The following is a 23,433-nucleotide window of genomic DNA, read 5'->3' as shown; positions in this document are numbered from 1 at the left end:
GCTGCTATACCACTACAGTTGCAAAAATTCATAATTGAAAGAAATACTAAATTTCAGTTAGAGATTGGGGGAAATAAAGATGTAATTTTTCTCCCATCTAACACAGACCCCCTGTTTTAGAGAAATCCTTTGGTTGGGCAGGGACATGGGGTTTCTGGGCCCGGGTGTGTGGTGTATTGCACTTGCAGAGGGAGGCATCCTAGTGCAGTGATCAAGGCCAGAGGCCCTGGAGACAGGGAGCCTGGGTTCAAATCCTGGTTCCCTGTGTACTAAAAAGAAGCATCTGGCTTAACCCTATGGACTTCTCCCTGCCCTAGTGTTTGCATCTGCAAAAATATATAAGAACTAACACTTGTGTGGCGCTTCCTGTGTGCCAGGCCCCGTTCCGAGTGCTTCACCTGTAATCTATGCAATTGTCAGAGTGGTCTTGTGAGGGGATTGGACACCCATTACCCCCATTTTATAGGCAGGTGTGGAAATGCATAGAGAGACTGGGTGACCCACTCCAGGTCGCACAGCGGGCGTGTGGTGGGCTGGGGCTTACGCCAGGCAGCCCTGGCTCCAGAGTCCATGCTGGAGCCACTCTGAGGTCTGCTTCCCACACCTGCCTCCTGGGGCTGTTAAGAGGATGACTGGGATCTGATTTGGTGTGTTGAGTGCTTAGCATAGCGCCTGCACACAGTAGGTGCTAAAAGAGAGGTATGGTTGTTAATGGTGATAAGATTAGGGCCATAGTGATGGGCTAGAGTGGGGTCAACACCCGACCTCCATTCAGGAAGTGGGCACTTCCCGGATCTGGATGGTGTATTCTGTCAGCGAAGTTACTGAGATTCTTTGCTCAGAAATGGGGGATGAGGGCTTCAGGGTTAAAGAAGGTGCCCTTTTGGAACTGTCTGTCCCCATGAAGCCTGGCACGTGGCTCCTTCCTCAGGAGGCTCTTCTTGGGGACAGGGGGCACCCTCTTTGCTCTGGGAGCTTCTGGTCTCACGGTTAAGACCTGTGGGTTTGTGATGATAGAAACATTACACAGTTGTTCAGTTGTGAACAGGGACAAACAAGTTCCTAAGTTAATTCATAGATTAATTTGTTAGTTCATTGAAAATATATTTGAGAGACCACTCTTTTAAGTCTGGTGACACACAGATGAGGAGAATAAAGTTCCTGCCTGTAGAGCAGGGGAAGACAGACATTAAACAGCTGTGTATACATACATCATTTTACTGTGTGGGATACACACACACACACACACCCTGTGTCAGGTAGTATTAATTATGCTATAGAAATAAACTGGGTAAGGGGCAGCTGTAGTTGGGGTACTCAGGGAAGACTAAGGAGATTCAGATGAACTGAGACCTGATGTGAGTGAGTAAGTGAGTGAACTGTGGCCTGAAGATCTGGGCCTGTGTCTCAGGCAGAGGGAAAAGCAAGAGCAGTGGCCTGGAGATGGGAACACTGAAGGCCAGTGTGGGATGAGAAATGCAGAGAATCAGAAGACCCGGCACCCAAAGGATGAGCCCCTTCTGCCATGCTGAGGAGTGGGGTGTGATGTGCTCCAGTTTCACCTGCCTGCTGGGTGAAGCATGGATGGCAGGGAGGCAGGTGAGCAGGGAACTGTAATGTTCAGCAGGGAGATGTTGGTGGACTGTACTGTAGGGTGACAGTGGTGAGAGGGGGTTGAATTCTGGGTATAATTGGTTGGTAGAGCTAAGTTTAGATGTGGGGTGTGAGGGGGAAAAAGAGACAAGGATGGTTCCTGGGTTAGGGGTGTGAAATAAATGATGTGTGGAGGCTTAGGAAGGGGCACCATTATTTGGGTCTTAAGCTGAACTTTGCACTGATAATGTTACCGAACCGAACTCAGGTCTGCTTGCCTGACGTGTAGGAAAGCCAATCTACTGACACTGAGTTGTGGTGAAGGAAAGTACAGTGTTTATTTTCAGGGCACCAAGCAAGGAGAATAGCCAGCTCATGCTCAAAAGACCTGAACTCCCTGATGGCTTTCAGGCAAGGATTTTTAAAGACTGTGCTAGGGGAGAGGGTCATAGGATGCCTGATTAGCTCATGGACCTTCTTCTGGTTAGTTGGTGGTGATGTTTTGGGAATCTCAGTCATCAACCTTCTGGTTCCAACCAGTCTGGGGTCTACATGCTTGTGGTCAGCAAGTCGTCACCATCCTCTACCAGATTGGGGAGGGGTCTTAGTTTCTGTAGAACATCTCACAGATAGGCATCAGATTGTTATCTACATCCCTTCTGGAGGAACTCCTGAAGTCTTGCAGCTCTGTTTTTCTAATCATTAACTACTTGAGTCTGCTCTTTGGAACTCAGGGAAGGCCTAGGAGACTAAAGCCTTTTTTTCTTCTACAAACAAGAAACAGGGGACACAGAGGGGCTTTTGTGTCCCAGAAGGCCCCGCAGAGTCCTGCTTGGTTTCAATTTCTCTTTTTCTTTGATACTCCTCAATCCTGAAGGGAGCAGGGGCAGGACAAGGAAGGGAATAAAGTTTTGAATAGAGAGATTAATCATAAACTCAGCAGGTTAACTCAGTTTTAAGGGGACCAATTTCAGTAAGAACTGGAGACAGGCCAGGTGTGTGCCTGGGCCTGTGGCTCTCAAGGGCCCAGCACCCCCAGAGTGACAGGAGCCACCCTGGCACTTACATGTGTGTGTTTGACATCGCCCTAGGTCTGCTTCTCAGAGTGTTGAGATTTTTCAGTTATACTATGTGGCAGCTGTTAGCTAGCCCAGCTCTGTTTACTGAGAAATGGGTGGAGTGCTGGGTATGGTGGGCCTGGGAGCCCCACTAGCAGGAATAACTAGGGCCATAATCTTGGTTAACAGGTGAGGCAACTACCTCCTCCCTTTATCCCCCCTTTGTCTTCTGCCCCTGCAGAGGGTGGGGGTGGGGCTGGTCCCGCAGGGTAGGAGGCTGAGGGCTCCTAAGTCCACACTGGGCCTGCTGAACTTTGTCAGGCAGAGGGAGCCTGGGGGAGGTACGGTGGCTGAGCAAGGGCCCTTTTTGAGCTTTTCTGTGGTTCTGCATCTGCTGGGGGAGGCTTGACTGCTCTCAGACATGGTTTTAGTGGCCTGGGGACAGGACAAAACCCCGAGGTTCCCTTAGTGACCTTTCAGGGCTCCATCCTTCTGGGATTGTGCCAACCCTTTGAAGGGGGTTCTGGCCTTCATACGCCACCTCCTTGCCTCTTTGGGCCTCTGTGGTGTACCTTTTCCAGCCTCTGTCCTCTCAGGGTGTCTGGAGGCCCAACGTTTGCATTCAGCTTGATGACAAATGCTGTCCCTCGAAGGTTAAGAACGTGGGCTGGGAGCCAGGCATCTTCATGTTCTAGTTCCGACTGTATCACTTACTAGCTGTTTGACCTTGGGCAAGTCACAAACCTTCTCTGTAACTTAGTTTCCTCATCCACATAGTGGGGATAATGGATCTCGTCTCCTGGACTGTGTGGATAGCAAAAGAGGTACAGAGTTTGGCACACAGTGAGCGTGCAGTAAGTCTAGCTCTGCTGATTCTGTAGCACCAGTCATTTGTCCTGCCTCTCAGGTGTGGTCCACAGGCCAGCAGCCCTGGCATCCCCTGGAAGCTGGGTAGAAATGGAGCCTCTCAGGCCCATCTGCACCCATTGCATCAGAATCTGCATTTCTACCAGACTCAGCGATCCTTTTGTACTTTGCAGTTTGAGAAGCGCTGTTGTATGTCACTCCCGAAGAGCAGCGTCTGTAGCGGCACATACCTCTTACATGCAAGGAATTCTCCCTTACTGCTCCTTTCCTGATGGAGCATGTCTTGGCTGCAGTCATACCTGGGACAAGTCCCAGATAATGATTATCTTTGTCAAAACCTGTTTCCTGAGCACACGCTTCCTGGGCTTTGGGGAGTTCAGGTGCTCAGACAGTGCAGGGGTTGAGGTGGGTGCCACGTAGGTGGAACAGTTCAGTACCTGCAGTGAAGGATGTGCAGGTTGTTGTTTTACATTCTGTAGGGGCTGAAGAATCTAGGCTTTGAGAGCTGAGTGCGTGTCAGGGAAATTGTACTGGGGCAGAATCACTGTCCTTCTTCCTGTCCTGGAGTGCTGTTTCAAATGCAGCTTTGTGGAACAGAGGCCTTGTTCATTTTAGCACTCTTTATTCATAGAAAGTACTTACTGATGCCTGATCCTCCCCCATGTATGTGTTCCTTTGATAATTTGTCCCGGGTTGGGGGGAGGGGGAGAGAGATGAGGGTTTCTAGGGTCAGCTCTCTCGGAAGAAGTGGGTTCAGTGGACTTTGGAAGGCAAGCCTTGGCTGGGCAGGGGAGAGACGCAGGTTTCTTCTGTGTAACAATTGAGTGTCCTTGATGATATACCCAGGTGGAGGGAAAGTTGGCCTCTGATCCATGAAGTGATGTAGAGCAGGCAGGGGACCGTCCTACTGTGGTTCTCACACTGGGTCTGATGAATTCAGTCACCTGAGAAGGTACTCCCTTCCACCTTGAAATGTAGATTTCTAGGCCTGGCCTTTCTAATTCAGTAGGTTTTAGGTTGTATCTTAGTATGAATAGATAAAAAAGAAATCCCGCACTGATACATGCAGGTTCGGGTGCCGCAGCTGTAGAGTTTTGAAGATGAGTCTGTCTCGTGAGCCACCATCTAGATATGTGCTGGGGCCGTGGTCAAATCCTAATTGGTTTTGGCCAGGTCTCAGCCACGGATGGGAGTGACAGGCCTTTGTCCACAAGCTGTTGGTTGTGTGGCCTTGCCATCACCATCTCAGCCTGTCACACTTCTGGGAGAAGGCCTGCTCCAAGTAGCTGGCAGGGTCCAATGAGTCCTGCCCCTGACTGATAGGGAGACAGATGGCAACAGTGACTGAGGGTCCAGAGGCAGGTCCCAGCCATTCTCAGCCTCACTCTGCTCTGGATGGGGGAATCTCAGAAAATGGTGAGGAAAGTCTTCTTTTCCCTCCTGGCCTCCCTGAAAAGCAAGTCCAGAGAAGAACCCCAAATTCCCTGGGAAAGAGCAGGGGAAGCAGAAGTGACCTTATGGGGAGGGGGTTGGGAAGGGCGGGGGACAAGGATCCTTTGGGCTGAGGACCTGAGCCTCAGCTGGGCTAGTAATGTAATGCATCCTCTTTCATCGAGGGGTCGGAGGGAGAGGCGAGGAGCCTATTCTGTCTCAGCCAACTGAGAGGATAAGATAGGAACGGGAATTTTCTTTTGTCTCTTTTTCCTATTACGACAGTAATATATGGCTCTTATAAAAAATTCAAACAGGACAAAAATAGGCAATGCAGGAAGTGATAGTTCCCTGCAACCTCACCCGCAGAGATAACCAGTGTTGCTGCTGTGGTGTGTGGAGTGTGACCAGCTGGGGCTCAGGACCCGTGACCCTTATGCCCAAGTGAAGGATGTCTGTGCCTGCGGATTCCCGTCGCTCAGGGCTTGGTGGGTCTGCAGCTGGAGTCCATATACTTCTCTTTGCCCCACCTCCCAGACTCTTTCTGTGCTAAATGAGGCCTGGTCCAGGTTTGGCCAAGGTGACTTGGCCTTGAAAGAGTTAAGGGGTCAGGCCCAAAGTGGACGCTGGGTTGGGAAAGCAGTGGTGTGAGGATGTTGATGCTAGCTGGTTTGTCTTTCTATTAAATGTCTCCTCGTGCCCCCAGACACATCCTCACACGCATCCCGGCAGTCTGTCTCTCAGCTCTCTTCTCCGCTCCCTGCCCCTCCTCCCCCATCTTTCCTCCCTGTGCCTGCTCATCACGAGAGCGGCACGTAAACACCCACACACCCTCTGAGCATAGCCCTCCGCCGTCCCTGCTTGTGCCACCGTCTGTCCTGACCCAGCCTTAGTGGGAGTGGTCTCTCAGGTTTGGGAGGGAAAACCGACAGCCCAGGCTCCCTTCACTTAGGCCATCCAGTGGTCCCCAAGCCATAGCCTGCAATGGACACCTAAGAGGTTAGTCATGGTGGACTCTTCCAAAGGGATGCAATTGGAAGTGTCTCTGGGAAGACCTTTTCTTTTCTTTTTTTTTTAAAGTCACAGCATTTAAACCTACCACCACCACCGCCAAGCCCTTGCAGTGACTTATTTCTGGACATTTGGATGTGCAGCGACTTTCATACAAAAGATCTCCCACTTAATGTCCGTGAGAAGCTCAAGGAGCTGGTGTTGTGGGGTGAGCGGATCTTAGGTGGGAGATGACCACCACAGCATGGACTGAGGCGTGTGGGGTGTGGTACAGTGTGTAGTGTTTGTGTGTGGTGTGGTGTGTGTATTCTCTGAGGGACTTGGAGCCCTTCAGTGACCAATTTGACCACCTCCACCGGGCTTTATTCCATGTTCATGCTTGGTTGGCTGAGTCCAGAATTCTATGCTGGAAGCTTTTCCTTCAGAATTTTGAAGGCATGACTCCATATGGTGCCCAGTGTTACTAATGAGGACCTGATGCTATTCTAATTCCTGAATGTACAAACCTGTCTCCCCTCTTTGGAAACCTTCAGGGTCTCCTGAATGTACAAACCTGGTGCTCTGAAACCTTGCAGTGATATCTGCTGGCTGGGTCTTTCCTTGTTCACTGTGCTGCATGCTTGTGGGCCCTTCTGTGCTGGTGCTCATGTCCTTCAGGAGAACTTTCTTGGATTGTTTCTTTCATGATCTCTTGCTCATTGTGTTCTCTGTGTGCTCACTGTGTCTTCTTTTTTTAATTAATAGAGTTTAGTTTTAGTTTTAGGTTTACAGAAGAACAAGTGGAAAGTACAGAGAGCTCCCGTATATATTCCCTCACACCCCCTCCTGCTCTAGTTTCCTCTATTATTAACCTCTTACATTAGTGTGGTACATTTGTTATGAGTGATGAGCCAGTAGCAATACATTATTATTAATTAGAGTCTCCTTCCTGGCTGCTTGTTCTTGGATAAGTTACTTCACCACAGAGCTTTGACCTCCTGATCTGTAAACTCCCAGGTTGGTTGTGAGGTGTAAATGGAAGGGAGATGAGCACCCCCGCATTCCTTTGTCACACACAGTAGATGCTTACAGATGAGTGAGTGCTCTTCCCCTTCCCTGGGTCTCTTGCTTAAGGCCCGTTTATGCCTTCTTGTCTGTTCCTCCAGCTTGCAGAGGTGTTCCTGGCAGGGCTTGGGGTGAGTAAATGAGCGGGTGAGGTATGTGTGTGTGTGTGTGTGTGTGTGTGTGTGTGTGTGTGTGTACATGCACTAGTGTTCCTGGCCCTGGGCCTCTGGGTGAGCTGTTCTTTCCTGGACTCACTGGTGGCTCAGAGCAGAGCTTAGGCTGGGACTAGCCAAAGGAGATGATGTAAATGGGAAAATGTGGGTAGGTGTGTCTGTACCTGGGGCCTGGAGTTGAAAGGGTTCCTCTCAGACCTGGCCTTGCTGCTCTGGGCCTCAGAGTTTCAGGTGTAGGGGGCTGGGACAGGGGAGGTCTCTGAGCTCCAGGGAAGGTGCCGGGGCAGGAGGGTCACTTGGCTGCCCTGCCTGGTAGTGCCAAAGAGCTTCCCCTACGTGGGATGTGGTTTCCTTCATCACAGAAAAGTTGTGGGTAGTTTCTTAGCTGTTCCTGTGGCCTGGAAGGCGGCAGAGCTTATGCGTCAGAGCAGAAGCCTGTGTGGGGAGGCTGTCTTGGCTCCCGAAACAGAGAGGGGCTCTGAGAGGTACCTGTGACCAGAGCCTCGGCACCCACTTCTCACAGGTGGTACAAGCTGCACTCGAAGCCAGGCAAGAAGGAGAAGGAGCGTGGAGAGATCCAGGTCACCATCCAGTTCACGCGCAACAACCTCAGTGCCAGCATGTTTGACCTGTCCATGAAGGACAAGCCTCGGTCCCCCTTCAGTAAGATCAAGGACAAGATGAAGGGCAAGAAGAAGTTTGATCTGGAATCCGCCTCTGCCATCCTCCCAAGCAGCGCCCTGGAGGACCCCGAGCTGGGCAGCCTGAGCAAGATGGGCAAAGCCAAAGGCTTCTTCCTCCGCAACAAGCTGCGGAAGTCTTCCCTGACCCAGTCCAACACCTCGCTAGGTTCGGACAGCACCCTGTCCTCAGCCAGTGGGAGCCTGGCCTACCAGGGCCCCGGGGCCGAGCTCCTCACCCGCTCGCCCAGCCGCAGCAGCTGGCTGTCCTCCGAAGGGGGTGAGTGGGGAGGGGGGAGGGGAGGGGAGGGGGGCAGTGCGGGCTCTCCCCTCAGGTGTAGGGAAGGCCGGGCCAGGCAGCGGGCTTCTAACTCGGCGTGTGCTTCCTTTCCAGGCAGGGACTCTGCACAGTCCCCCAAGTCGCTCACCCACAAAAGGACCTACAGCGATGAGGCCAGCCAGGTGCGAGCCGCTCCTCCCCGGGCCCTTCTTGACCTTCAGGGCCACCTTGACGGGGCCTCCCGCTCCTCTCTCTGTGTCAACGGGAGCCACATTTACACTGAGGAGCCCCAGGGGCCCCTGCGGCACCGCAGCTCCATCTCTGGCCCCCTGCACACTGTCTCCTCCCGACCCTCTGAGGAGGGTCCGTGCTCTGCGGATGACTCCTGGGGCAGAGGCAGCCCCCGCACCGGCAGCTCAGAGGCGGTGCCTGGACAGGAGGAGCTGAGCCCGCAGGTGCTGGCCGTCGGGGCCCGCTGCTCTGGAGAGGAGGAGGGGGCCTGGCCCTCAGAGGGGAGGCCGGTGCAGGTCGCCACACCTATGGTGGCCTCCTCTGAGGCTGTGGCCGAGAAGGAGGGAGCCCGGAAGGAGGAGCGGAAGCCCCGGATGGGCCTTTTCCACCATCACCACCAGGGGCTGAGTCGGAGCGAGATGGGGCGCCGAGGCTCTCTGGGGGAGAAGGGGGTTCCCACTCTGGGGGCCTCCCCACACCACTCGTCCAGTGGGGAGGAAAAGGCCAAAAGTAGCTGGTTTGGCTTGAGAGAAGCCAAGGAACCAACTCAGAAACCCAGGTACGTCCTTGGCAAGACCAGCTTTGATCCCTGGGATGGATGCTGGGGTATTTGCACCGAACCCCGGGGCAGGGAGGATGGGGCAGGATGGAACCCTTGGGCAGGCTGCTGGGGCTCTGGCTTTGCATGGTTGAGCGGGGAACCCTGTCTCCCTAAGCCGCGGCTTGTTGTCTGCACGTGGACGCAGGTGAGTTGAAGGGCACAGCGCTCTGGGGGTCCTGTGGGCCTCACTTCCTGAGTTGGCACACCCATCCCCTGCGGGAGGGGGAGGAATAGGACAAAAGCAGGAAAGGCGGTTTGTATGAATTCTTTGCTTCCCAACCTCTACCTCTTGCCCCCTGGCCTCAAGGTCACCAAGCTTTGGCAGGTAGAGAGGTGCCCCACCCTTTCTGAAGCTAGATGACTTCCCACCAGCTGTCCCAGCTGTCTCTGTGCTCTCTTCTCTCTGGGAGATGGGGGTTGAGTAATTGATGTGTCCACCCCCTCCCCTATATACTCACCCCCGGTTGCTCCCCGGCCTTGGCCAGAGGCTGTGGGCAGCTCCCCTGTAATCTGTGACCTACCCTGTGTCCTTAGAGACTCTTGGGGCTCTGGCCCTCTCTGGTGTCTCTTGGTCTTGGGGTATGGCAAGTGCTGATGGCGGCTGCTCTGTTTTGAATATGCTGAGTCCCACCTGGGAGAGGAATGCAGGAGTCCTTCAGCCTAGGCCTGGGACAGAGTCCCTAGCCCTCACCCTGGCCCTCTGATCTCCTCCTAAGTTGGAGCCAGCGGAGGCTGCTTCACTACCCAGCAGGGCCCAGGGAGGGGCTCCGGGCTTTGGCCAGGAGCAGGTGTCCCCCTCTGCCAAGGGCCCAGGGCCAGCCCTGGACAGGAGCATCTGTGACAACCCCAGCCAGTGTGGCAAGGGCGGCCGTTACTGTTCTCTCAGCAAGCCTGCCTGTCCCCATCAGTGGATATGTGGGCCGGAGGCGGGGTGGGAAGAGTGGGCGCAGTGGTAAAGGGCCAGGAGATAGGGCAGAGGGAGGGGCCCTAAACCTCTTCCCCAGCAGAGGGGAGAAGACTCCTGAAGTCCTGGTTCTTTTCTTTCCCTGTGAAATTCTGAGTTTGCTCAGAGGACCAGGGAGAGAAATGCAGGGCCTTTCAGGTTTGAGCCCTGGCCGCCTGGCAGCTCTCCGTACAGCCTCATAGATGGGTGTGTGGGGTGGATCAGTCTCTGGGTGATGTCTCCCCTGCTTAGGAGCAGCTTCGGTTCCCTGCTGCCCAGCCCTACTCACCGGAGCCCAGGGGAACTGCTGGCTACCTGCAGCCTAGAGGAAGAAGGGGATGGGCCTTTCTCAGATGCCCAGGCTGAGCTGGTGGCCGTGTGACAACTCAGAGGTTGTAGGTGGTGTGGTGGAGGGAGGGGCACAGACCATGGGCTCAGTGCTGTTGTCCATGGGGTGTCTCTGGGCCTCTTCCAGGGTGGGATGGATGTGGGGGACGTTTCTCTGTGAGGTTGTTTCTAGGCGAGTGCCAGGCTTTGGGCTCAGAGCTCTGCAGGCCATGACTGAGTGATGTTGTGGTTGCCGTTGCTGGTGCTACAGCCTCTGTTTTCCTTCTGTTTCTCCATGTCTCCTGATGGCCTTTCAGAGGCAAGGGAAGTTGGGTGATGGATGAACATAAGGGAGCTGAGGGTTTTGCCCTTCTCGTACTTGAATTCCAAGCTCGTCCTCTGCAGGTCGGAGGGCAGATGGGGCCTCCTGCCCTCCCTGGGACCCATTTGCTTACAGTGGCTGAAGGGGCAGGCTTTGCCTCCAGGCAGGGTGGGAGGGACTATTCTTGGGGTGCACTGACCTGGCCTGCAGAGGTGTGAGACCTGGACATTGAGCCCTGTCAGCATCACGCTGGCCCTGTGTGCCTCGGAGGCAAGGGCTGGCCTGGAAGAAACCACCCTTGGTGCTTGCCCAGAGGTCTTGGGGCCTTTGAGGAGAGAATAAGAGGTGAGCTGACTTGCGGCAGGAAGCCATAAGTTGGACACCTAGAACTGGATTGACCGAATGTAGCTGCGAGACACCCAAGGGGATCCTGTCCACAGGTCCAGAGGTTTGGGTGCCTCTGCCCTGGGGCTACCATTGCAGATTGCTGGGTGTTCCCCACTAGGCAGGGCAGCGGCGCCCTCTAGTGTTCCCACATTGCACTGAGGCCCCGTGCAGAGGCCAGAAGCAGTATGTGCTATGCGCAGTATCCAGAGAAAAAACTGTTGCTGTTGGAGAAGGCAGCAGCTGGGAGAGGCCGGGAAGATGGTCCTCCTGTTCCTCCTGACCTGTCCCTCATCTGCCAGGTCCCATGACTGTTACACTAGCCCCCACCAGCATGTGGGCGGGGGGCTGGGGAGTGGCTGGTTGAGGTTTGGGCCACAGAACTCATCCCTGCTCACCAGCCCCGCTGTGAGCCATTCACCCTGAGCTGCAGCACAGGTCACTTTAGTGTGTGTTTAGGACCATCAAGACCGTGTATGTTGAAACCGCCAGTGCCAAAACGAATTGTCTTTGTGTCTGTCCCTTTCTGACCCTTTTAGGGTATGTGTAAGCTTTCTGAGAGCAGGTCATCTCAAGCTCCCGTGTCCCCTCCCCTCACACTGACCACAGAACTTTGTGCACAGTAGGAGATCAAGTGTTAGATACAGACATTTTTTTAAATTGGGGGTAAGCATGGCCCAACACAGAGGTAAGTGTATCGTGGTGGCCTTCAGCAGTCTCTGCATCTGCCCCAGCCCCTCACCAGGTGGTGAATAGTGAGGTCCTGATGAGCCTGGAGTGTGCGCTGGCTGCCAAGAGAGCTCGGGGTCTCAGCGGCGTTCGCAGTGGTGTAAATGTGTAACTGTGTTGTATGCCAGTGACTTAGAGTTAGTGTGGCCATAAATCCTGTTTGTGCCTGTTTTCCTGGCATAGTTAATAGTGCCCCTTTACTCTATTAAAAACATTCTGGTTTGGAAGATAAATTATATGGTCTGCCTACTTAGAGCATGCAAGGCCCCACTGTGTCACCTCACTGTGCCCAGATGAAGGGAGAGGATGTGTCCAGTCATGTTTCCTGGACATCGGGGCACATCTCAGACAGACACCAGGAGATGGAGCCTTAGGAGAGCGGGCTGAAGGCATTTTGGCTGGGATGGGTATGCCTGAAAGGCTGGCTTTAGCCTTTTCAGGGCGTGCCTGTGGGAGAGTCTTTGCAGATCCACATGCCACCTCTGGGACCAATGCATGGAAATAACAAGGACACATAGCTCATCTCAGTCTAAGGAAGAGCTGTTCACCAGTGAAACCTGGCCCCTAGCTACAGAGGTGTCCTGGTGGTGTAGTGAGTTACCCAGCAATGGCTGTGTTTAAGAAGAAGGGGGGCTGTTGGAGGGAACAGGTGATGGCTGTATTAAGTGGCCGGTTCATCCAATTGCTCTAAGGTTCTTAAGCAACAGTAAGGCCCTGAAGTTTTATTCTGTCAGGTCAAAGGGGCAGAGACATTTGGACTTCTGATTTCTTTCCCCAACTTTTGGTCCTGAAAGAGAAGACAAGTCAGCATATGTTGTAGCCCCTGCTGCTTGGCGGGGAACAGCAATGTGCTGGGCTACCATGGTGGGTTCTGTTCTCTGAGCATACCCTGCAAAGATGACCACACATGGGAATGTGTCTCTGATCTGATCTGTGCCAGGTGGAATGGTAGGCAGGGGAATTTTTTTTTTTTTTTTTTTTTTGGCTGTGCCACACAGCTTGTGGGACGGTAGTCCCCTGACCAGGGATTGAACCTGGGCCCTCAGCAGTGAGAGTGTGGAGCCCTAACCACTGGACCTCCAGGGAATTCCCGGGAGGGGACTTTTTCAAGTAAGAACTTTCAGAATGTGCGCCTGATGTTGAGCAAGGGTGAGGGAGGCATGGGGGCATGGGGACGTGTTACTGGGTAGGAGGGATGGACAAGAGGCTCTCAGAGGTTGTGCTGGCTCTGGGGAGGCTGCCAGGCCTGGCATCTGGGGCACACCTTCCTCCAGGGAAAGCCCTTTGCTGGTTCCATACCAACGGGTTTGTGTGCACCTCTGGGTAGCCAGTGCGGGGAGGGTTGCCAGCCGAGCCTGGGGCTCCCAGCCCTTTCCCTGCCCTCTCCTGCCCTGCGGTCTGACAGTCAGCCAGATTGCTGCAAGACTGTAAGAGTGAGTGGGGTCAGGCTGGGGCTGAGGGATGTAGAGCTAAGCTTGGTGCTATTTAATGTTGATGGAGCTGCTTCCATCAGATCCCTCTGTCCACTTGTCATACAGGGTACTGGGGAGAGACAGCTCAGAGTCCCCCAGCCCTGTTCCTGGGGGCTGAGTCCTGCTGGCAGGGTTGGGCTGTGTCGGGAGTGGGTGCTCCAATGGTGGGGGTGGGCTGAGGGCAGGGTCTTGACCCACATGGTGGTGGTACCTTGCTCTCCTTGGTCCCCAAGGTAGATATATCTCGATGAAGGGAGAAAAGGGGCCTTTGGAGGTGTTGGGACTCTGGGCTCAGGATCCTCCCTCTTTCGGTGTCTTTACCGTGCCTTGACCGCAGAGGCAGAGCTGTTCTGGGAAGCCCTGGTGGGGTGGGAGAGGACGGGACTTTCTATGCCCGCCCTGGCCGGGAGTTATTGTCGGGCAGAAACAGAATTAGGAGAGTCTCTGGAAGCTAGATTCTTAAGAGAAACCCAGGGGTGGGGATCTGGCTGTGTCTTGCCTGTGAGGCTGGGCTCATAGACTCCAGCCTGTCTGGGTAGCCCACCTGTGCTGCTGGTTGAACTGGACTCCTTCCCATTGCCTGCCCCCGGTGTCTGCGGATGAGCTGGCCCTGCCTCTGCCCAGCTCTGTGTGGGACCTGCTCCATCTGGCCCCTGGGTTCCCGGAAGAATCCTGGCTCCAGACTCCTGGGCCTCTTTCCATAGGTGCCCCTCCTACCCCAACCATCGTTCCTCGTGGGCTGATGGGTGAGGCCTGGCTTCTGGGACCTCAGGGCTCGCCCCGAGCATTTCCCCGTGGGAAGAAGCAGCTTGAGTGGAGAAGGTGGATGTGTAGGAGTTCTTCAGGATGTTTCCACCTGGGCTGGCAGGGGTCAAGGAATGGGGGTCTTGGGGCTTAGAGGGGGGCTGAAGGTGGGGGTCAAATAGCAGGCAAATCCAGGCCACTGACAGGCCACTGAAGTCTGGGCTCAGCTGCAAGGAGCCTCAAACCATTGTCAGACTGCTGAAAGCAGGGGTGTTGGGTCCCCCTTTTCCCCTGCACTGTCTTTCTGGACTTCTGTCTGTGTCCGGGGGTTGTCCCGGGGAAGCCAAGAGCTCTAATTTTAGAGTCTATTCCTTCCCATTCCCCTCAAGTCAGCTGCATGCTGTAGATAAGGTACAAGTGCAGGACATGCCCCCTCCAAGAAGACCCTGGAGGGGACACCTGAAGGCCAGCACGTATCTTGGGGAGCGTGAGTGTATTATCAAGGAGAGGATTTCCCAGGGGGGCCAGGGATCTGTGCGGGGGACCCTGGGAGGCCCCTGGTGACATCCAGAGTTGCTGCTGCTGCCTCTGCTGCCACATCCCAGCCTCTGTCTCCCCAGCAGCGTCGCTTCCAAGGCTGGCCCGTGGGTGCCCTTGGTGAGGGAGGCTGCCTGCCACGTGCCAGGCCAGGTGGATGCCTGACAGCAGACATCCTCAGCAGTGTCTTGTCCTCCTTGGCCGGTTATGGTACCCTTCCCAGAAGCGAAAAGGCCACGTCCTCTCCAGCTGACACCTTGTCCTGCCTGTTCACAGCCCCATCATTACCTCTCATTTGTGCAAGGGTTCAGGAGAACCCAGGCTGTTTCAGGAGTCAGAATGTCGGGCACCGGCTGGTTTCTGTTAGTGCTGGCTTCATCCAGCCAAATACCTGGGCCTTGCTTTTCTCTGGTCTCTTTATCCTGTCCAAGCCAGCTGGTATTTTCTTTCCTCTGTCTCAGTCCATAAAGGGATGTCAGGTGCTTTCTGGTTGGTTCTTCAGGTGTCAGTCTGGCCTCGAGTAGTCGTCAGCATGGGGTAGTAGTTGGGATCACTCCTGTTAAGTGCGATTCTTGCTCCTCGGGGTTGGTGTGAGGACCAGATGAGCTCTGTCTAGAATCTTCATCCTTGGGTGATGCCTCGTCATGTACACGTCGGGGTCTTCCCTCCGTCCCCTGGCCCACGTGCCCGAGCCCAGCTCGGGGAGCACTGTGGCACCTCTTCCCCAGGCAGGTGGGGGGCAGGGGTGTGGTGTTCAGCAGGGGAGTTTCCAGTCTTGGCATTAACCAGGAGGCTCACGGTTTTGTCTCCCTCCACAGCCTGGACGTGTCTCCTCAGGTAGAATCTGACCCAGCTGCTCTTCCTCACCACGTCCCCTGCTCCCCCTGTACTCCGGCCCCCCCACTCCTGCTCCCACCTCTGCTCCTATGCTAAGCACTAACCTTTTTGCAGCCGCCTCCCCCGCTGTTGCCGCTGCTGCCGCTGCCACCGCCATCCCTGAAGCCACCCATGGGGATTCTTGGGTCTTACCAACCCGTTCCTCTCCTCCCTGCAGAGCAACCCTTTCTTCGAGGAGCTCATAGCCGACATAGCACTAAACTCTCCTTCACCTGCTCCCTCTCTCCCCAGTGCCTCGAGGGCCAGCCCCACTCCCCTGGCCTCCCCTGGGAAAGCCCCGCCTGAGTGGGACGACACCTTCAACATCTTTGCTGCCAGCAGGCTGCGTCCAGAGGCCAGGAGTGAGATCCTGGCCCCAGCAGGAGTGGGGCTGGAGGTGACTGGGCAGCAAGACCCAGGCCCTGGGGCCGTGACAATGAAAGCAGCTGAGCCCCAGGGGGACCCTGGGGGAGGAGAAAGAGGTGGGAGCAGCGTGTGGCTGGAGCCCAGAGTTCCTCTGGACTTGGGACTGGACCTTCAGAGCATGAGTGTGGTTGACCCGGGGCCCCTCGGGGCGGAAGGCGCCTGCCTGCCCTCCGCGTCAGCCCAGCTGCACCCGAGAGCCTCAGACTCTGAAGCAGACAGGGAGTTGCCCGCCCCAGGAGGGGAAGCAGGGCAGGGTCTGGCAGACAGTGCGACGTCTCTGTTTAGCTCCCCAGAAGTGATCAGTGTGTGGGAGAGGCTGCCTGGGCCAGACAGCGCCCCTGAGGGCCAGGACGAGGAGGCCTCCCGAGATGGCAGCCAGCTTTTCCATGAGCTCGACACAGTTGACGATTCCTGGCCGTGGGATGTGGTCACCGTTTCTCCTGCAGCTGAGGCTTCCTCACCAGTCCTGCGGGGAGAGTCCGACGAGCCGCCCACTCCCCAGATGCAGCCAGAGTCGCCAGAACCTGTGAGCCCCAAGAGGAGTGAGGGGCTTCCCCCACTGGAGCTGGAGTCAGAGCCCGAACCTGAGTGGGTGTCGAACGAGGGGCTGCAGCCCAACACAGCACCGCCCAAGCCACCGCGTCTCCTCATACCCTCAGATTCCCAGGAGGCAGCGGTGGAGGAAGAGAAGGAGAAAGCAGCAGGGGGGCTGGGTAGCAGGGCGTCAGAGATGGGAGGAGAAGATGTTTTCCCAAGTGCGTTGATTGCTGGTCCCCAGGCGGCCGAGGAGGAGGAGGGCGGCGAGAAGCCGGAGTCAGAGTCTGACAGCCACTCTGGAGCCACGCTGGGTGGGCCAGGCCTGGAAGATCTAGCAGAGGATGCCAGCCCTCCTGTGTCTGGGCCCTGCCTATCTCGGCCCACCAGCTGTCCTCAGGGTCCTGCCCCTACACCCTCAAAGACCTTGGCTCTTCAGAGTCAGCAGATCTGGGTGGCTCCAGAGAGAGGAGAAGGCCCTGAGGCTCCTGAGGCCCAGAGCCAGGAACCAGTAGGAGAGGCACATGGGTTCCTGTCAGGCAGCTCCCAGCAGGCTGACTTGTGGGTCTCGGAAGAGGATGCCTTGAACCCCTTCTTGCCTCAGGGGAGCCAAGATCCCCCCAGCCTCCCGTCCACATCCCTTCCAGGGTCCAGGGACCCTTCCGTCCACTGTGGTCCCGAAGAGCTGCCCACCCCCGCAGAACCTGCCTTTCCGCGGCCCCCTCTCCCACCCTGGGCCAGCCGCCACCACGGGGGGCCCAGCCCTCCGTGCTCGCCCCTGCCTGGAGCCTGGCCCCTGACCTCTTCCTCCCCGCCCCCCGGGGAGCCAGCCTCCCCCACTGGGAGCTCCCCCCCTCCACTTGGGGAGGACCACGCTGCAGTCACCCCAGCCTCCCCGCTTGCGCTTCTGCCCTTGGAGACACGACCAGCTGAGGAGCCACAGCCCAGTGCGAGGTGAGCGGGCACCCAGAAACCAGTCTCTAGGAGGAAGGGGGGTGCAGAGCAGCCCAAGTGCTGAGGTGTTCACATTCCAGCTTCAGCTCCTCCAGGGGTCGGTGAGGGGTTCCTTCACCCCAAGGCAGGACGGCGGAAGCTTTGGAGACGTGAGCCTTCCGTGGTACTGTCTCTGAAGCTGCTTCCTCTTGGGACCTTGGACCAGCAGGTGCCCCCGTAAGCCGGGGGTTTGGGGGATGATGATGAGGAGGTGGGGAGAGGTGATATGGGCCAGCAGGGAAAGGGGGATGTGAGCTCGGGTTCTCAGCACAGGAGGGGCTAGGGCAGTGCAGCTTGTCAAATGGCGGCCCTTGGGGGAGCAGACTGTGGAAGGCAGAGAGCCAGAGGGGAGGGACTGGTCCTGAGGTCAGAGAGGAGAGCCAAGATACCTTTAGAGGACAAAAGAAAAGCTAAGATGCTCCCCACATACATGACCCTCAGAAAAATGTTTTTTTCCTGACCCCAGCAGGTGCCTCATCGGTTTGCATTTGTGCCTTTCAGGGGGTGGTCCTGACGTGCTTAGGACTGTGCTGAGTGGACAGTGGGTGCCTGTGTGACTGTGGTCACTGTGGCATTGGTCTCTTTTGGAAGAATTATGAGGCCGTGACCTCACCGGGTGGCTGGTGAGGGGTGACCAGAGCTGAGGCCCGGAGAGACAGGTCACTGTGGGGAATGGCGTACGACTTAGCCGGGGCAGCAAAGTCCAGAGGGAGTCTAGCACTTCAGGAGACCTGAGTGAAGAGGTGGGGCGTGGGGAGGAGCAGAGGGGCACAGGCTCCAGCACTGGCCGGCCTCTGGGAGGCCCCCAGCCCACCAACTCATACCTTTGGTCATCCGGATTCACTGAGTGTCGACTGTGTGACAGGCCCTGAACAGAGATGAAAGACACGGTTCCCACCGTATTCCCAAGGAGTTCCCAATCCAGAGGGGAAGATAAAAGTGAACCGGGGAAGGGAAACCCCAGGGGGCCAGTGCTGATAGGCGAAAAGTGGGTGGGAAGGAGTCTGGGCTGCTCCCGACTGCTGTTCCAGTGGGAGGAGGTGATGCTGATCCCAGAGGTGAGAGAGAGGAGGTGGTTAGGGCTTCCTTGCTCTGATGACAGCATCCTCAGCTGGCCCTGCCACATTCCAGCACCACTTCTAATTATACTCGCCACTTTCTGGAAGTTTTATTCTCCTCAGAGTTGGCGTCACATCTGTACTTGGCATGTTCCTTCCATCATGACGTTGATGGGCCAAGTAGAGCTGTCCCCATTTATCAGATGAGGAAATGGAGTCTATGAGAGCTGCAGGGTCCAGGGTCCCTCAGATGTGGTGGGGGGGGAAGTCAGACTGAGAGCCGAAGACTCCTGGCCCCCCATTCAGGGGGTTTTTATGCTGCACTGGTATTCCTGCCCTCCCTCAGCACAGCCCAAAGGTGGCATGAGAGCTGCCTTTACATCCTCACCCTTAATGTAAACTCCTAGATGGGCAGGAGGGGCTGGGATGTGTTCTTTTCCCTACCGTCTGCTCCCGCCTGGCTCTCTGCCTCTCCTCCCGGGTTGTGACCCTGAACCCACAGCCCTGTCCTGAGTATCAGAGCTGGCTTCTCTGGGTCTGGGTGGGCCTCCCTTCAGTGGTGTTCGGGGGCCTTGGGAGAAGCTGTTTTGCTTCCTCCTCCTGAATGGTCCACTTCCTCTGTGAAGTAAGTATACATTTAGGAGGTCCCCTAGAGGCAGGTTAAGTTGATGTGGAAGCTGACGCTTACAGTTTGGGTACCCGTGACAGGTACAAGGTGCTGGCGGATCCCAGAGGAGAGTCACCTTAGTCAGCGTGGGGGAATCAGGAAGGTTTCCTGGAGGAAAGGGACTTGCACAGCTTTGAAACATGAGTAGGCGTTAGCAGGCCAACAGGCAGAGGGGCAGTGTTCCAGACAGAGCAGCAGCTTTTACAAGAACCTAAAGACGAGAGAGAGCACGTTTTCCTCTGGCTGGAGTGAATGAGGGAGTAGGGGGTCAGGAAGAAAGGGCAGGGGCCAGGTTGTGTTAGAGATTGTGTTTTCTTACCTTGATAGGGAGTCACTGGGGAGGCGACCCTTATCCCACACACACAGAATGGAGGAGTGGTTGGAGGTGGGCACGATTGCCCTGGAGGAGCTGATTTAGCAGTTGGGTGTGGCTGGAAAAAGGTTTACTCAACGCTGGCTTGGAGAGGGGGGGATAGTGTGAGAGAAGGTGAGAAGGGCTTGATGTTTGTCAAGGCTGAGGTGGGAGTGGGGGCGTTCCGAGGGGTTCCCAGGTTTCTGACTAGAGCCGTAAGAGGCTAATGGTGCCTGGCACTCACTGTGAGGGAGCGTAGGAAAGGGCAGGCAGGCTGGAGGGGAGTGTGGATTCCTCTGGAGCCAGCCTGCAACTGTCTGCCTAGGTCTAGAGCTCAGGGGTGAGGTCTGGGCTGGAGATGGAGATTAGAGGTGGAGGGGAGAGAACCCAGGGGCAGACCCTCAGTTGAGCCTGGGAAGGATGTCAGGTGTCAGGAAACCAGACGGAGGTCTTGGGGAAAACCAGGGAGGAGAGCAGTCCAAAGGAAAGAGTGAGTGAGCACTCCAAGGGTCAGTTCTGCAGAGAGGTCAGTGAGGTGAGAACTGAGGGGTTGGTGGCCTCAGCAGGAACACTTGTCACGGGCCGGTGGGGGCCACTGTCCTAAAGGGTTGAGGAGTCAACGAAAGGTGGGAACTTGTAGAGACAGAATGTGGTCCACATGCTCTGGAGAGGCTGGGTGAGGAGGAAGAAGAGGTGGGGATGATTGAGGGTGAGGGCTAGGCGAAGACAAGGCCAAGGGAGGGTTTCTCAGGCCTCTGTAAATGCTGATGGCAAGCAACTGGTAGAGGTGGGCGAGTGACCAAGCACCCCAGTTTGCCCAGGTCTTCCTTGGCTTTAGCAGCACTGGAAGTCCCACATCCTAGGCATCCCCGGTCCTGGGAAAATTAGGAAACTGGGAGGATTGATCATCCCCCTAGAGAAACGTTACAGTAGAGAAGAGGAGGGAGGGGGGCCGGCTGGAGGGGGTGGCTCTGGCAAAGACTGGGATTAGGTACAGAGAAGTCTGCAGGACGGCCTCTGCTGTCCCTGTGAAGGGGGTGTGGGGCGCGACCCAAGGGAGTGAAGCGGGGAGGGGCAGGTGGTGGAGTGAGGAGAGCAGTGAGGGCAGGGGCGTGGGGGGGCAGTCACCGCCAGGCGGTGAGACCTGCTGGCCCCACAGAGAAGGTGGCCCCTCTTTTCCTTGTGCCACCCATCCCTCCCCATAACGCATCTCCTTTCTGTCTTCGCAGTCCCCACCCTGTGAAGCCCCTCAGTGCTGCCCCAGTGGAGGGCAGCCCTGACAGGAAGCAGCCCCGCTCTAGTCTGAGTACAGCCCTGAGCAGCGGGCTGGAGAAGCTCAAGACAGTCACATCTGGCAGCATTCAGCCTGTGGCTCCGGCCCCCCAGGTTGGCCAGATTGTGGACGCCAAGAGGCTGAAGGTGAGGCCCAGCAGGGTGCCTGGGGCGTCAGAGCAGACGTTTGGTGCTGTGAAGAGACGTCGGGTGTCTCGAGGTCAGGGGCCGGGTGCTGGGCAGGGTGGAGCAAGGAGCAATCCTGGCCCCCCTCACCAGAGCCTTGAAGCCAGTTAGGCTGTCCCTGGCATTGGGACAGAGGCAGCTCCTAGGGCCCGTGTGGGGAAACTGGGGTGCGGGTGGGCCTGAGGCTGTCCTGCTCACTCTTACTCCCTCTGGCCTCAGGACTCTGGTGTGCTGGACCAGTCAGCCAAATACTACCACCTGACCCACGACGAGCTCATCGGTCTGCTCCTGCAGCGGGAGCGGGAGCTGAGCCAGCGCGACGAGCACGTGCAGGAGCTAGAGAGCTACATCGACCGGCTGCTGGTGCGGATCATGGAGACCTCGCCCACACTGCTGCAGATTCCCCCTGCTCCCCCCAAGTAGCCCTCTTCACCCCCATCCCCAGAGGCTTGGCGCAGACCCACTACCCAGCAGGGCTCGCGCCCTCCCTCCCTCCCTCCCTCCCGCTGAACTCTCACCTGGGTCTGGGTGCAGCCTGTCCTCTGTTGTCGCCCCTTGTTCCCCCTCTCTCCTGCCTCAACTGGGGCTGCTGGCAGGGGAGCCCTTTGGACTCCCATTGGCGCCATCAAGTTCTGTGTACAACTTGTGTCTTTGGAAGCCCTGAGTCTTTCCCATCTGCCTATTTTCATACCCCTTAGCTTTGGGGGCTCCAGGGAATTGGAGCAAAGAATTTCACCCTCAAGAGGGAGCAGGGGTGAGCTGCAATGGATGTGGTGGTATCTGGGACATACTTTATTACCCGCATTTCTTCCACGGCTAAACCCTTGTCCTCTCCACCTCCCTCCAGCCTCTGGAGGTCTCCTGGTAGTACTGGGGCTGTGGCAGGGACCAAGCGCCCAGTTCTCTGTGAGTTATGGGCAACCAAGGCACCTATTCTTCAGCCTCACGTCCAGTTCCCCTGGGAGCAGGGAGCCTGTATGGTCTAGTCTGCCGTGTCCCAAGTCTGACTGCTTTCAGCTGTTTGCCGAGCGAGTGCAGCGTGGATGGCGGGAGATGATGGGGGCCGCTCCCCACCCTCGTCTGCTGACTTTTGCATTGAGTGTCATGTGTGAGTGCATGGAGAGCTGGGACAGGAGTGGGGAGAGCACCTTCTCACCCACCTCCAGGCTTTGGGCTGCTTATGTTTGGGGATCAAGCCTCCAGCTCTGTTCTCATTGCCTGTCCAGATGCCAAAACTCTGTGCTGCTGCAGGGTTTGAACTTTTGGAAACCAAATAAAATGTGCCTTTTGTGGGTAGGGTCAAAAGCCTCCGGATGTAGATCTCTCCCCGTAGTTGGTGTCCCCCTCCCCTCCTGTTGAGCACATGGGGTTGGATCTTTTGGGGCCCTGGGAATGGGACAGGAGGGTGGGGGCAGCCCTGCTGCATGCTCTGCCCCTCCCCTAGAGTTAATTTCAGCTAAGGTTCCGGCCAGGCTGCCCTGCCATCCTCTCCTCCTCCCTCAACACAAATTGAGGAGGGTCCTAGGATAAAAACTACATTCTGGGAGTGGGAGGTCCCCCTCTGCCTATACTTAGGAAAAAGCCTTTCTTGCCCTCCCATTCACCCACTAGCTGCTGACCAGACCAGAGGGGTCTGCTCCATGTCCTTGCCTGTCTTGGCTGCAGTGCACTTTGAAACAAAGTGTCTGTCCTTTGGCCCGGCCCCTGGTTTGCTTGCAGAAAACACGACAGACTTGCCCATGGTATCTGCAGGGACTCTTTGGTGGCTGGGGGTACTCTGCCTTAGCATTGTGGGGTGAGGAGGTGCTGAAGGGGGATGCTTTTGGCCCACCGAGAAGGTGAGAGCTCCTCTGTGACTACCTCTTCTTCATGAGACGGCCTGTGGGGTCACTCAGACAGCCGTGGAAAGGGATGTGCTCTCTGGGTCATGTCTTCCTTTTGCCAGGATGAAGCCGAGGAGTCCCACACATGGGGGAAAGCCCCTGTCATGTTATCTACCTTAAGAATCACTCGTCAGAGCTGAGGAGTGTTCACAGGTGCTCAAGACTTTGATCATGTTTTGGGAGGGTCATTGGGGGTTGGATGGGTGTCTCTTCAGGAGGAAGGGGATCACTCCTCCACTAGGTGTTCCTCTGGGCTCTATTCAGTCTCAGTCCTGATCCTGGTCTTCCACTCGCCCTTGATTATGGGCCTCCAAAATGCCCAGGGCAGGGATGTCTTCAGAAGAGTTTTGAGCTGAAGCCCGGGGTTCTTGTGGCTGTTTTTGCTCCTAGCCATAACTTGGAGGAGAGCTGCAGGTGGGGTGGGCAGGGAGCAGGCACAGTTCTGCTTTGCTGTTTGTCTTCCTAGTTGTAACGCCTGTTTATAAAGAGCTTGTTCTTTATGTTTTGAGCACTTTATGAAGAATAAAAAATTAACATACTGCAGGTGGCTCTGTTGTGTTACTGTTTTGATAAGTGTATGAAGGAGGCTTCCCTGGGGGAGAAAGCAGCCTTAAATCAAGATGATGCGGTTCTCGGATGATAACCGCCCCTGCCCTAACCTCAGGGGCAGCAGCACAGTGTTGCTGACCCGGCCGGGCTCTGTCTTTTCTCATTCCCGGGAAACCCACGTGTACCGAGTGATGTGGGGCATACAGAGGG

At 56.1% G+C, this 23,433-nt stretch overlaps 1 protein-coding gene across 2 annotated transcripts in view; it reads left to right on the top strand.

Moving 5' to 3' along the window:
* Positions 1–23,217, top strand: part of RAB11FIP5 (RAB11 family interacting protein 5) — a 35,949-nt gene extending 12,732 nt beyond the window's left edge. Inside the window, exons 2-6 of one of the 2 annotated variants that reach the window (XM_032652701.1) lie at positions 7,701–8,137; positions 8,252–8,927; positions 15,556–17,217; positions 20,563–20,752; positions 21,011–23,217. In XM_032652701.1, coding sequence (XP_032508592.1) covers positions 7,701–8,137; positions 8,252–8,927; positions 15,556–17,217; positions 20,563–20,752; positions 21,011–21,214 — 3,169 coding nt within the window. In that variant the 3' untranslated portion in view covers positions 21,215–23,217. The remainder of the gene's footprint in view (positions 1–7,700; positions 8,138–8,251; positions 8,928–15,555; positions 17,218–20,562; positions 20,753–21,010) is intronic. The other variant, XM_032652702.1, reaches the window with a different exon arrangement.
* The last annotated feature ends 216 nt before the right edge of the window (positions 23,218–23,433 follow it).

This window comes from Phocoena sinus, chromosome 13 (assembly GCF_008692025.1).
Source record: "Phocoena sinus isolate mPhoSin1 chromosome 13, mPhoSin1.pri, whole genome shotgun sequence".
Taxonomy (NCBI): domain Eukaryota; kingdom Metazoa; phylum Chordata; class Mammalia; order Artiodactyla; family Phocoenidae; genus Phocoena; species Phocoena sinus.
Note: the sequence above shows the minus strand (reverse complement) of the source record. Positions and strands in the feature narration are given on the sequence as shown.